Here is a 14,426-nt window from a genome sequence, read left to right on the forward strand (position 1 = left end):
ATATGAAGTACTGAATCACTATATTGTACACCTGAAACAAATACTACACTTTGTTACCTAACTAGAATTAAAACAAAAACTCAAAACCACATATAAGAAAATAAAAAGGTTTCACAGGAGAAAAATAAAACATATTGGTCTGATTTGAAAATGGGCAGGAATAAACTTTATTAAACAGATGCAAATTCTAATAGTGCATTCAGTATGCCCTGTTAGATGAGAAAACTTTAAGGTAATTCACTCTTCTAATTAAAAGCATCCCAGAAAACTGATGTTAAGGCAATTTTACACTCCTTATGTATAAATGCTAGAGTAACTACAAACTAAAGGAATTTGTACTTCTTTTGTTTTTAAAAGTTAGACCAATCAACCTGTTTACATTTCCCATTTCCAATCAAATAATTAATTGCCACATTAAGAAAACTTCTGGAAATCATTTTAAAGATTTAGTTAGGAAAAAAAATTAGTAAAAGAAATTTAAGAAAAAACTATGAATGAGACCATTCTAAAATCACTACTGAAGATAAAACACTAGGAGCTAAGTAAGACAAGAGAAAGTTTTAAGGCCAAGTAAACCATACTTGATAATACTTTGATCTCCTTGCAATGGTGTAGATTTCTACTTTAAAATTCCACTTAAAGACCAGTTGTTAATGAAACTTAGCTCTAATTTAAATAAGTACCTGTCTAAATTATCTTAAGTAGAATCTTAAAGCGAGAGAGATGAACAGAACCTAAGTAAAATGGGATTCTCCAAAATACTTTCTCCAAATATTTAAGGAAAGAAACAAAAAGCAAAAATTCACAACCAAAACCACAAATATGAAAGCATTATGCTTTCCTTCATATTCCAAACTACCATGTTGTCAAGTAAATACTAAAATTTATTTTGTTCAAGTGGGGTGTCTGGCTTGACATTTCATCTTTCAAGTGCGTTGGCCAAAACAGCTTAGCAAAGTATAGTTCAGTTCACTTCATGTAATTTGGAAACTAGGGGAAAGAACATTCGCCAGATTTTCCTCTAATCACCCCGTCCTTTACTAATTTGTGTGAGTTTCAAACAAAACTAATGGGGCAGCAAGACATTCACGTGTCCAATAGGCATATGAACATACATGTGTCATTTCTCTGTGAGCTCTCCAGGGTTAAAACTACAATTCATTCAACTCGTGTTTTCACTTTCCTTTTCACAGAAATCCTGTAGTAGCCCTAATGGAATAAGGGCAGCGTATCGGCCTTTACGACAAGGGATAAGGAGTATGGGTGATCACTAGGAGCCATGGAGTTTGAAAGGGAGCCCAGGGGAGTGGGTCGAGGGAATCCAGCACTTCTACCGAGGGCAGATAAGTGTCCTCCACACCCCGGCCACAGGCAGAAGAACGTGGCTGGCTGCTGCGGCACCCCTACTAAGTCCTCGCCCACCTCTTCCTTGGGAAGGGACGTACCTGCCCAGCAAGGGGGGGGGGGGCCGCACTCGATTCAGCTTGGCGAGAATACCCACTTCCAAACCCCATTCCCTTTCTCCATGGCGGAGCCCCAGGGGCCGTTACCTAACTGACCCGCCCCTCTGGCGACCTTTCTCCCAGGCCGGCCCAGCCCGGCCCGGCCCAAGGCCAAAAGGCCGCGCTCCTGGGGAAGGCGTGCGCTCGGCCGGGGACGCCTAAGCTTCCCTGGCCCCGACCCCGCCGCGGCCTCCGGAGCCCAGAGCCCCGCGCCCCGCCGCGGGCAGGCGGCGCCGGCTCAGGCCCGCCTCAGCCCCTCGCCGCGCCCCCCCCCACCACGCACCCTAAAGCCCCGCCTCCTGCCGTCCATCCCTCCATCCCTCCATCCCTCCTCCATCCACCTCCTCCCCACTGCGGCTCCAGCTTCACCTGCCTCAGCCCGCCGTCTCCGCCGCCACCCGCCCGCTCCTTCCCTCGGGATCGTGCCGCGCCACGACCCCAGAGCGGTGCCCCCCGCCCCACAGCTCCGCGCTCGTCCCGGACGCGCCTTCTCCTCCTCCTTCACCTGCCCCCGCCCCGAACCTCTACCTTGTAGGAGTCGGTGGCCAGGAGGATGTTGAACTCGGCGTCTGCCGCAGCATTCATCTCGGGCGGGAGTGTGCGGGCCACGCGCCGCGAGCTGCCCGGCGCGGCGGCGAGGAAGGAGAAAAATGGGCTTCACCGCGCTCCGTTGCTTAAGTCACCGCTCGGTCGGAGGGGCGGGGGAGAGGAGGGGGAAGCGGAGTGGGGAGGAGGGGCCACAGGAGGGCGGGCCCGGGAGCCGTGACGCGACGGGGGTGGTGGCGCCGGTAGCTCTCGAGCTCTCAGCCCAGGGACTCCGACCGACTCCTCACCTCGGCTCCCCGCCCCCGCCCCCATCACCCCGGAGGGGACGCGAGGGGCGGGGCGCCGCGGCGCGTGCGCAGCGCGCGGGGGGCGGGGCTGGGCGGAGAGGACGTGAGGCACGCGCTCTTTCTCCGGGACGCCCGCTTCGGGAAACCGGAGGCTTCCGGGCAATCCCGGCGTGGGACCCTCGTCCCTGCCTTGATTTCATTTCCCGGCACGGCGGAGCGGAGAGGGGCGGGGAGGGGGGATTCCCAGCCTCGTCCCTCCTGCGATTAAGCAATTCGCTCGCCCGGCTGACACCTTCCTGTCCTGACTCATTTTCTGAGTCCTGAAGTCACGCCACCCGGCTGGGGGCAGAGAAGCCTCTCTCTGCCGGTCTCCCCATCCCTCTCGCGCGGTTCCTCACCTTTGTCTCCGGCTGGGATTGAGGAGCGAACCTTTAGCCTGCATCCCTCTTGTCCCTCCTGGTCCTCCTAAGCCTCTCTTTAAAATTCGAAGAGCTGCGGTGAGGAAGGTCGGAGGGGCCCTTTTGCTCTGCCGCATGGACCCCGCTTTCCTCTGCCTCTGTGGCTGAGCTCTTTGATCCGTTGAATGATGTTCTGACTTTCCCGGAGAAAACAGCCTGCACGTGAAGGCGGGGGTTGAATTCAGTCTTCACAGATAATGAAAGTACGAGGCCTAATTGAATCTAATACTGCCGAGAAGTAAACGGCAACGGGCCAAGTTTTGACACGGTGCAAAACTGTTTTCGTCATTGTTTTAATCGTTAAATCTTGGGAAATGGTTTGGTAACCTCCAAAGAAGAAGGGAAACGACGTCAGATGACTTCACCTAAGTGCAGACCGTCCACTTATGCAATTCTCATACGTGATTTCATTTTTGCGTAAAACTAAGATTTCCTTTGTCCACATGGTCAGTAGCTGCTGCTGCTTCCCCCTTTTTTTTTTTTTTTTTAATTCCAAGATTTAGGTTTTACAAGATACAAGTAGCTGGGGAAAAAAAGCGGTTCAATGAAAAGTGGTGCAGGAACTTTACAGACTATTTTTAAAGTTAGTGAAAATCTCATTTTATCTGGGGGGTGGGGTGGGATGGGAAGGGGTACGCTGTGAATTGAGAGATTCATTATAACAAAACGGAGACCTCTTCAATTAAAAGCAACCTGGGTCCAGACTGTGGTCTTGGAATAAGTACAGACTCTTGACAGTTGCCTCCACTTATACATGCAAAGATCACGGAAGTGGTGAGATACCAAGGTGGTAATAATACACTCACCAAGGTAGTAAATAATAATACAGAATAATAGAATAATTTTAAGCAAAAAGGTTGAAAACAAAAGAGGCTTTTTTTTTTTTTTTGGTTGATCCTGTGTTTACTGGGCAAAATTATTTTTTAAAACAAGTAGGTAAATGATTTATTTTTTTTATTTTGGCATATTTTATTAAGTCAAGCAGTGTGATTCAAAGGAAGGTGATCCTTTATGCCTCTCTTGATTTGGTGCTTTTTTCTTGATTTAGAATTTCTATAACCTACCTTACTTAAAAGACAAATTCTTTTGGCTTATCTTCCTGGAATCTGTGTATGTATAACTGACCATTGTTCTGTGCTGCCTTGTGCAGGAAAAAAAAAATGGGTTCTGATTACAAAATGGGCTTTGTTTATGGTAGCATTTTCTTTAAAGCAAAATAAAATTTGATCTTGCAGTCTTTGAGTTGAATTTGCATTTTTAAGGTGAAAACGTTTAATATCAATACAAGCAAAAATGTTAATATTGCATTGACATTGTTTGTTAAATGTAAGAAAGTCACAAGCCCTGCACGCATATTAGTGACTTAAACCCTCACAGCTATCTCCATAGGAAAAGAAGTTATGTTAGCAATTTAAAAAAAAAGTCACCATTTGCCTAAGAATCAGGCACACTCTATGTAACTACCTACATGCTTAACACTGGACCAATTTTGAATTAATTGGACTTCAGAACTATGAAATGATCACCAAATACAAAGTTAAGATTTCATCTTTAAATGGCCTCCCTCAAAAGTTTAACAGCTAGCATTTAGTATGGTTAGTAGCATGTAAAAGTTTCTGAGAAACTTTCTCATGGGTACCCACACATGACAAATAACGTCATTACAAAGACTCAATTGGGTCCCCTCACTTTATTCAAAGCCCTGGAGTAAACTACCATTCCTACCAAATGGTGAGTCAAGCAAGGTAAATCGGGCATCCAGCTTCTGATTTATATCCCTCAGAGTGCTAGGAAAGCTTGCCACTCATATATTTGATCAGGCAAAGTGGGGGTTACTGCACCACTCCTGTTTCCACACACTCTTCCAGACAGACTTTGGTACACGTTTGTATTTCAGAGTTGCCTGAGATATTCCAATCTGACCTGGTATCACTTCAGTAAGAAACACAGTTTAAAAAAAAATTTAAAAAATTTTTTAACCTAGAGAAGTAGGTGTGGGATTCACCCATCTGCAACTCCTGACAATGGTCCTATCCATCCCCCTTTATACTTCATCTAGTTCTACCAAGCAGCAACAACTGTCACGAAGACAAATGTAAAGAAGAACTTTTTCATTAAACTTACGCCTTTTTTTAATTCAAACTTCCATGGTGCTTTGGGGACCTCTCAGAATTGTAATTTCCCAAGGAAAAGGACTCATCTACAGAAAGATGTGGGTCTTCATGGATCTGACTGCAAGTGCTGCCCACCCTTGACGCACTCTTGATGACTCAGTCTGCTGGGTCCTCTTCCGTCACACAGAAACACACAGAAAATTGCTGAGTCTTCTGAAAATACAGAAGTGATAGCGTAAGAGTAATCCACAAACAGGAAGGATTAGCACATGGACTTGTTCACAGAATTGCACTGCAAATGTCCTTGTGGTTTGACTGCTACACCCACCATATACCTGGACAATGCTGGGTTCATCACCCATCTGATGTGAAGCCCTCTTCAACTCTTACATCCTTCAGGAAGTCTCCCCAGCCTCTGTATGCTGCCTCAGTTTTCCCATCTTTCTTAGTTGTGTTGTTTCCCATTGTATCCAAACATAAATGTTTCTAATTCCAACCATATAAAGTGGGAAGTAATGGTAGAGAGCAAAAAGAAAAAGGTTTGAGTTTTTAAAAGTAAGACAGATGCGCACAAGTTTAGATGCTATGTGTGAGGATTTGGGTGTCATAATTACTTAAGCATTTTCCCAACAGTCACCTTAAGACTCGATGGCCAAAATCAATGACTGAGAGAATGAGACCACTAGAACTATAAAAACTGTCAACATTTTTTTAATGCAGTATTTTCTTGAGTGTGGTTTGCTTATCACTGGTGGTATATGAGATGCGTGTCAGTGGTACGCAGATAAACGCTTCTCATTTCAGTAATGATGTATTTATTTCTAATGGAGTTTAGAAAAATATAATTAGCATATAAGACTCGATTTTTCTTGGGCATTAATACTGAGGATGAAGCCAAAGTAGGTGCACAGACTGGTGAAACTTACTATTTTCCTTGCCTTTCCTAACTTATGACTGAGGATTTTCATATCCTCGCTATAAGACCGGTTTTCTTGAAGAAAGCTAAGCATGAAAGGCTACATACTGTATGATTTCATTTGTATAAAATTTTAGAAAGGCAAAACTATAGTGAAAGCAGATCCATGACTGTTAAGGGAGGCAGACTGACTGTAAAGGGGCAAACTTTGAGGAAACTTTTTGGGTTGATGGAAATTATAAATGGGTTAGTGATTCTACAATTGTATACATCTGTCAAAATAAATTGCATTCTATACTTAAAATTGGTGAATTTTATCATATATAAATTGTATCTCAATAAAACTGAATTTTATAAGAGACTGGTTTTCTTGAAACCATTTTAAATATTTTCCTGTTCCATTTTCTTATGTTTCCATTTACAGGTTTTATTGCTTCCATCTTACTTTACATGATTTAGGGATGCGCTCCATTTTACCCTCCTCAGAGAAAGGATAGTGTTGAAGCTGGTGAACACGTAGAATGCTCAAAGGGAGTTTTCCTGCTGTTGAGCAGGAAGCAGGAACAATAATTAATCCCAATGTGATTCGATTCAACACGAATGTATACACACGCCCAAAGCAGCATTGCAGGACTTCAAGAAGAAATGTCATATTTATCCTCAGTTCTTTTCCAAAGCAGCTATGAAATCACTGGGATCTGGTGTGAAGGGAGACAAAAAAATATTGGTAGTTACTTCGTTATCCCCAGCAAACTCAGCATGGGCTTGTGAGCTCAACAGCAAGTTGCCTGTGGACATGACCCCGAGCTGCAGGGACTACTGCAGAACAAGGCCCGAAGAAAGACCTACCAGCGCCACCCACGCCCAGGCCCTGGAGTATATCTGTACCAAGAAAGGCTCTACCTGTGAAACCTTCGATCGCAGACTTGCATTCTGGGCCAGTACACCTGCCTTTCTAGTTCACTCACTGTCCTCCTAAACTTAGCTCTCAGGACCCAGCACCTGCCCGGATGACTTTCCTTTTCTCTTTATGGAGACCAAGTCTAGACCCCATTCCTTCCTATTATTCACATCATCCCTGGCTCTTATCACCTCCCAGCTGGTCCCAAATCCTAACCTTTTCTGCTCCGAGAGCATCCAGGCAACTGAGTGTTCATGGGAAACCACACAGCCATGAATTTGCATCCACAGAGGGACGTGTAGGGCTGCTGTTCCATGCCGTTCCCTCCATTCAGCTTTCTTTCCCATTTTCCTCAGAGGCTATCTGAAATGTTTACCTCTCTCCTCAAACCTATTACCTCGAAAGAACTCCCTCCCTCTCAGATGGGGGGTCCCCTGTGTCAGTGAAGCAAAGCAAGGCCATCAGCAGGAACTCCCTAAATGGCCTCTGATACGACAGCACGTCTGTCTTCTTCGGAGAGCCGAGTGTAGCAGCAGGCACACAGGAGGGGCTCAGCAAACAGTTAATGAATGAAGGAGTAACTTCTATCAGCTTGTACTGTTTGCTCCAAATCAGCCCTTTTTCTGTGTCCCTCTTGTGCTGAGCTCAGGCGTGACGATGGGAGTTGCTTTAGCCATGAAACGTGCACCGAGCGAATGCGCATCACTCCCGGCAGAAGCTTCAAGAGCTCGGGCACGGTTCGTCATTCTCTCTTCCTTCTGCCCCTAAGTCTGCAGTTTTCCGCACAGGGCCTGATCCATGTGCCTAAATCCTGAAACGCAGACAACCCAGAACCAAGTCAGAGCCAGCTGGCGCTGGACACGTCGTGTGAGCGAGAAATAACCCTTTCCCGCCGTGAGCCGTGGAGATTTCGGAGGTTGCTACCACAAGCACCCCGGGTTTACCCTGATGGATACAGGCCTCCACTCGCTGTGTTTTCTTTTCTTCTCCAGGCTCGGGGAAAGAGGAGGCCCTCCTTCCGCCTCAGGTGAATCTCTTTCCTCGGTATTCTGGGTCCACCCCTCCCTGCCCACCCCCACTCAGTCTCCGCCGGTCCTGCTCAACTAGACATCACCCCTTTCTCTTCTGAACCTTTAAACACCCCCTTCCTGTTGACTTCTTCTTGGCACATGCGCATGTTTGGATTTCTCTCCTCTTAAAGAACAGAACTGAAAGAGCCAAACTTCCTTTTCCAGTTATCACCATATCTCTCTCCTTTTCCAGAAAAAGAGGTCTCTGCCTCCCATCTCTGCTTTCTTTCCTCATCTTACCCACCTCAGTCTGTGTGGCACTGACCCTTTGGCCAGACAAGCTGGAGACCCAGTGGTTATATTTCACAGATACTGGCTAGTAACCCCAGTAAAAAGAAAAAAACAAAAACCTTTCTTTTCTTCCTTTAACCATCATCCCTCTTGTGTTTCCCTCTGACACCAGGGTGACAGCATTTTCTCCAAAGAAGTCTGAACCTATCATTCCACACTTCCTTTTGGCACGGAACTTGACTATAGGTCCCAGAAGAAACCATCTGCTATCTACCCCAAAATTTACCTGGGCCTGGACTAGGGGCCTCTTTCTTTCCCAGGGGTGAATTTTCTGTTCACCTACAGCTTCTGTTAATTAGAAGATAGGGAACATTTTGAAATGAATAAATAAAATCTAAAAAAAAAAAAAAAAAAAAAGGCAGCAGCAGCAGCAGCTAGGGAACATTTTGGATCCCATCTGTATCCAGGGGTGTTAATCATACTTACCTGGGGCCAACTTCAGTCCCAAAGAGCTTTTCCCTATTTTTCAGAGGAGGCCGAGGGGCTCCTTGTGCATAGTGGAATCCCTGTGGCCTTCTCTGAAATCCAGAATTCTGAGTTGGGCACATGGACTGGACTTCCCACAGACACTTCATGCTATAAGCTGCATATAAGGATATTAATCTGCTCTTCAAATTCATCCGAACTCAGTAAGAATGAACATGGGCACCACCCCGAAAACTGAGCAGTGCGTCTGTATACACTATTCAATTAAAATAATCCAATTTAATTAAAGCTCATGGTGCTTGCCAAGGCTTTTTAAGTGTTCTGTTCTGCTGAACCACACCTACGATACCACAGACGCTCACACAATAAACTGTTCTAGATCTTCTTTTCTTTCTCCAGGTCCCACCAACCTTGTGGGATAATCAAGAACTCATGAAACAAACGTGGTTTAGGACTTGAAGTCTTCTCTTCTCTTCTCTTCCAAATGGTCCCAGATCCTCCCTTCTCAAGGTTTCAGAGAGACTCACTTCAGTGCACTGATTGCTCTTGGATTTTGGGGTCACTGTCTCTGCTCTTTGGTATGGCTGGTGGTGGACTCTTCTAGCCTCCTTGTCGCCCTTCTTCAGCCACATGTCCTGCCCTCATGCTCATTTGGTGGCTTTGTACTTCTGTGAATTGTGGTGCTGGGTAAGGCTCTTGGACCACCAGTGATTATACCTCAGAATAGACCCTTAAAAAGAATTCTGGCTTTTGCTGTTTTCTCATCTCAGATACTTAGGACAACTTTTCAAGGGCTTACTTACCTAGAGGATATTTAAACGGTACCATCCTTTCTTAAGAAGAAGGTCTCCTTCACTTTTCTCAGAGAGAATGTTTTTGGTTCCAGGTAACAAAACTATTAAAAGTGGCTTAAGGAATAGGGGTTTAATTTCATCCACAACAGGGAGTCTTAAGGTAGGTTTTTCTAGGGCGGGCTCAGTAACTCAAGAATATCAAGATTCCTGGCTCTTCTTCATTTTCTCCCCTGTTACTCTCAAAATATTGAAGATGTGTCTTTGTTACACAAGTCACAGGATGACTGCCATGGCTCTAACTATTACAACCTCACACAAGAACACACAGAAGCAAGAAGAGAAAGTGGGGTTTTGTTTTGAACGCATCTCTCTCTTTATTAGATACAAAAACCTATCCCAAGAGGCCCTCACAGACTTCCCTTGGGCCCTACTGGCCAGAGCTGGATGTATGCCCATGCCCTAGCTGTAAGGGAGGATGAAAAAGTGAGAATGCTGGCACATTCAGTCTGTACAATGGGAGGAAAGCCCCACCTGCAAGAAAGAAGGGGGTTAGGAATGTCTGTTGTGGTGAGGCACCTGGGTGGCTCAGATGGTTGAGCATCCGCCTTCCACTCAGGTCATGATCTCACGGTCCTGGGATCGAGCCCCACGTCAGGCTCCCTGTTCAGAAAAGAGCCTGCTTCTCCCTCTCCCTCTGCCTCTCCCCTCTGCTCATGTGCTCTCCCTCTCTTTCTCTCAAATAAATAAAATATATATTTTTAAGATTTTATTTATTTATTTGACAGACAGAGAGAGAGCCAGCGAGAGAGGGAACACAAGCAAGGGGAGTGGGAGAGGAAGAAGCAGGCTCCCAGCGGAGCAGGGAGCCCAATGCGGGGCTCGATCCCAGGACTCTGGGATCACGCCCTGAGCCGAAGGCAGATGTTTAACAACTGAGCCACTCAGGCGCCCCAATAAATAAAATCTTTTTCTAACAAAAAAAAAAAAAAAAAGAAAGAAAGAAAGAAAAGGATTGTCTGTTGCATGGGTAACAACAGTAATCACCATATCACTAGCAGCTAGGAGCCCAGATGCCTCAGAGGTCTTCTGTCTCAGGGTGAATTAATTGCTAACCCCCTTCTTTCTTGCAGGTGGAGCTTTCCTAGTGGCCTTCCTGGTACTCTAGAATCAACCTGAGTAGAATGTGTAGAATGAATCCTATCTCTGTCACTTATCCTCCCATGCTGCCCTGCCCCCTGCCTCTGGTTTTGCTACAGTAAAGCAACAGAAGGCCATGTTTACTCCTTATGCAGGCTCAGAAAAATGTGTGTGGGCTAGCAAAAATGTTTATACTTTTTTCTAGTGTGAACATTACAATCTCTGAGGAGTAAGCACAAAATAATGACTTACTCTCATAGACATTTATTCAACTAGTTTCATTATAATCTTACATCATGTGCCCACTGTATCATTACACTAAATCTACCACAGTATTGGCTCTCATATTGTCAACAGTAGTTTTTAGGTATCACCTAGATACTTGTTCATGTATTAATGCTTAGACTTAAAAATTAATGTGAGCTTCTGTTCAATAAATTGTTATCACTAGCATCCCAAAGCATTTATGAAAGCACTGAATTCCATGTAGTATTATTCTAGCTGGTATATAAACAAAAAAATGCAACACATTTACAGAAAGGTTTTTGGTTTTTTTAAGATTTTATTTATTTGACAGAGGGAGAGTGAGAGAGCACAAGCAGGGGGAGCAGCAGAGGGAGAGAGGGAGAGAGGGAGAAGCAGACTCCCCACTGAGCAGGGAACCTGATGTGCGGCTCGCTCCCAAGACCCTGGGATCAGGACCTAAACCGAAGGCAGACGCTTAACCGACTGAGCCACCCAGGTGCCCCTATGCAGAGGTTTCATACTGAACATAGGAAAGTAACTGATCGAGTTAAAAATTCATCATTTTCACTGACAAAGAGGGAGGCCAAGCTCAGGTTGGGCTCAAAGGGATGGCTGCCTCTCAGGCCTTTACTGAACGCCATCGTTTCATGAGCAGCTACTATGCCCAACACCTTGTTGGACCTACAGGGATTTATGTGATAGAAACTGCCTTCTAGAGGCGAACACTCTTACGGGGAAACCCCAGAATCAGTTTTGCCTCCTTCCCGTCCCCTCAGAAATGGCGCACTTGAACCTTGCTCTGCGGACACCCCACCTCCAACCATGGCTCACTTGCTCCTCCTAGAGCCTGATGCGCAGACTACGGCCTCCTTCTGCGCCACGGGGCCCTGTCTGAAAGGGCCACCATGGAAGGCCGAGAAACATGGGCTAGGCTTTGCCTCTTTGAAAGCATGTCCCTTGTGAGAGCACATTATTCCATCTGGAGTCTGTATTTGGATGCAGCCACACTCGGTTGGACCAGAAACCAAAACCAAACCAAAGCAAACCAAACCAAGACAAAACCCAATAAACAGTGCCCTAAATAAGATGTAAGTTTACTTCTTTCTCTGAGCATAAGCAATGCAGAAATGACATAATGCTTTGGGCATTCATGCTCTTTCTCTGACCTCCTGCTCTGCTATCTTCAGTGAAACGCTTTGATCCTCGGGTCTAAATCGGTCGCTTTACCTCTGGTCTTCCACTTGGCAACGACACAGCTGCTGGATGCAGAAGAGACTATAAGGGATAGGAGAGGAAGTGTGGAGACCAGCTAAGTGGTCACTGCAGTCCACATGAGAGATGGTAGTGGCTTGGATTAAGATGGCAGCCATGGAAAGAGAAAAAAAAAAGTGGGCGGATCTGAGATCTTTGGAAATAGAGCTAACAGGACTTGCTGAGACATAAGACGTCTGTGGGGAGCAGGAGGAGATTCATGAGAACTGGATGGAGAAGAATGGAATCAATGATTATTCTTAGGTTTTGGCTTTAACTACAGGGTAGTTTCATTAAGTGAGTTGTGGACAACTTCAGAGAGATTTAGGGGATCAAATTAAAAGTTCAATTTGGGCTTTAAGCTTGAGATTTCTATTAGGTAATTATAGGATTACCTGCTTGCTTACTGAGTTTTTGACTACTTGGATTTCTCCTTTCTATGTCCTGATGGCTAAATGGATACCTGGTCCTAAAGGCTTCCATGATTATGAATAAATTTGTGCGCCTATCCATTCCTCAGTTGTTTTTTCTGGACCTTCCTGGCCATTTGTTTTCAGACTAGTCGTTGTTGTTCTCACTGTTCCAAGCTCCATTCTGCCTGGTACTGGTTTTCTGTCCCCAGAGTGAGCTCTGACCCTGTTGTTTCTGTAGTCACAGAATACCCTGGGACTATGCAAATCAAGTCTACACAGACGAAGCTGCTAGGGATAGACAAGTCATTTTTTCAACTGAAACAAGATCTTGGAAATTTTTGTCTTGTGTAATTTTCTTCTCCTTTTGTCCATTCAGTGGGTGTAAACAAAGAAATAAAAAATATTTTTAGAAAATGGCCAAATACTAAATAAATATTAGTAACTTGGATATTTATTATTGATATTTTCTTATTAGAGAGTAAATATCTATTGCAAATGAAGAGAGAAACACCAGAAAAGCCATTATGTTCTTCATATAAAAAATATCTGAAGGGTCTCTACATGGTCCTAGAGCTGGTCCAGAAAGAGTTCTATCAATTACTTGTTCAAAACTGATTAAACTATAGAGACCATGAAACACCAACTAAGCTTACAAGCAACTTCAAGGTTGGTCACTTCAAGGGAAAATTTAATAAACCGCAATGTGAAACAAACCTGACTTGACAATGGGATTCTGTTATCTGTATAGCAGTTTCCCCTGAAAACAAGTTTACATATTAGTAATTTGGTTGGCAGATACAGAATAAGACACAGAGTGTTAGATGCTCTCAAAAGATATCTTCACTAAGCCATTTAAGTCTGGAAAATTAGCTTTCTTTATTCTGGCAATAATATGGTCAGATTAGGGCTGTTGGTCTTCTAGAACCAAAGCGCCTCCTGGGTAGTATCAGAAAACAGTGCAAATCCCACAGGTACCATTTCAGTGTGCCAGGCAAGCTACAATGCAGTTGGAGAGGGGGAACAGTTTCGTTTTACATCAGTGACATATGAACCGTGTCTTCCTGACACAGGAATTAACCATTTTCCAAATCAGGCAACACATTTGTAAACCATTTTTCAGCTTTTAGCGTTATGATTACATTGCTTTCTGTTTTCACTTTCAGGTGATTTTTTCCTTATGCTATCCCCATATTCTAGATATTCTTGTGTAGTCCTTCACGTGCCAACAGTTTTTAAATTTTAAGAGTGACTTTAAAGCTCTGTGCCAGATTACATTTACTGAAAATTCACAAGTTTCTTCACAATGGAATGATACAAACTAATTACTGATGTATATGAATCTGATGAAATGTGACGACTTACTTAATTTGGGAAGGCATAAATAGGCAAAAGTGTTCCATGGGTCCCAAATTCTAATTGGTATATGGATATGTGTTGAAAATAAAATAGGAAGTAAATTTATACAGATTATATCTTTCCAATTATTTTTACACATTTAGAAGTTTGTATTATTTTTGATCACATGATAAATGCTGGGGTGACAAAGATATAAAAGTAGTGAACTGGAAAATTATGCAATAAATTTGATCAATATAACTTATTGATCATCTATGCATTATTTAATTTTTTTAATTAAACAACTATTACAGTAGGCAACAGTGGCTTTGAACAACACATTAGACCAGATGGACTTAACGTATATATAGAACGTTCCATCCCAAAACAGCAGAATCTACATTCTTTACAAGTACACATGGAACATTCTCCATTACAGGTGACATATTAAGCCACAAAACAAGTCTCAATAAATTTAAAAAGACTGAAATCTTATCAAGCATCTTTTCCGATCACAAGGATATAAAACTAGAAATCAATTACAAGAGAAAAACTAAAAAACCTCATAAACACAGAGAGGCTAAATGACAAATGGGTCAATGAAGAAATAAAAAAAGAAATAAAATATACTTGAAGACAAATGAAAATGAAAACACAAACGTTCCAAAATCTTTGGGACGCAGCAGAAACAATTTTAAGAGAAAAGTTTATAGTGACACAGGCCTTCCTTAAGAAACAA

The 14,426-nt window shown here is 43.8% G+C and overlaps 1 protein-coding gene and 1 long non-coding RNA gene across 2 annotated transcripts in view; both read right to left on the reverse strand.

Annotated features, from left to right (window-relative positions):
* The window catches only part of NAMPT (nicotinamide phosphoribosyltransferase), a 39,111-nt gene extending 36,892 nt beyond the window's left edge, over positions 1-2,219 (reverse strand). Inside the window, exon 1 of the mRNA XM_045793449.2 lies at positions 2,031-2,219. Within this exon, the coding sequence (XP_045649405.1) occupies positions 2,031-2,087 (57 nt within the window). The 5' untranslated portion in view covers positions 2,088-2,219. The remainder of the gene's footprint in view (positions 1-2,030) is intronic.
* Positions 2,220-3,251: 1,032 nt separating this feature from the next.
* LOC123789395 (uncharacterized) overlaps positions 3,252-14,426 on the reverse strand; it is a 361,018-nt gene continuing 349,843 nt past the window's right edge. The window contains exons 6-7 of the long non-coding RNA XR_015724054.1: positions 4,918-6,521; positions 3,252-3,934 (exon numbers count right to left, since the gene is read on the reverse strand). This is a non-coding gene — a long non-coding RNA (uncharacterized LOC123789395). The remainder of the gene's footprint in view (positions 3,935-4,917; positions 6,522-14,426) is intronic.

Source organism: Ursus americanus, chromosome 3 (assembly GCF_024610735.1).
Source record: "Ursus americanus isolate L20-20 chromosome 3, mUrsAme1.1.p, whole genome shotgun sequence".
NCBI classification, from domain to species: Eukaryota; Metazoa; Chordata; class Mammalia; order Carnivora; family Ursidae; genus Ursus; species Ursus americanus.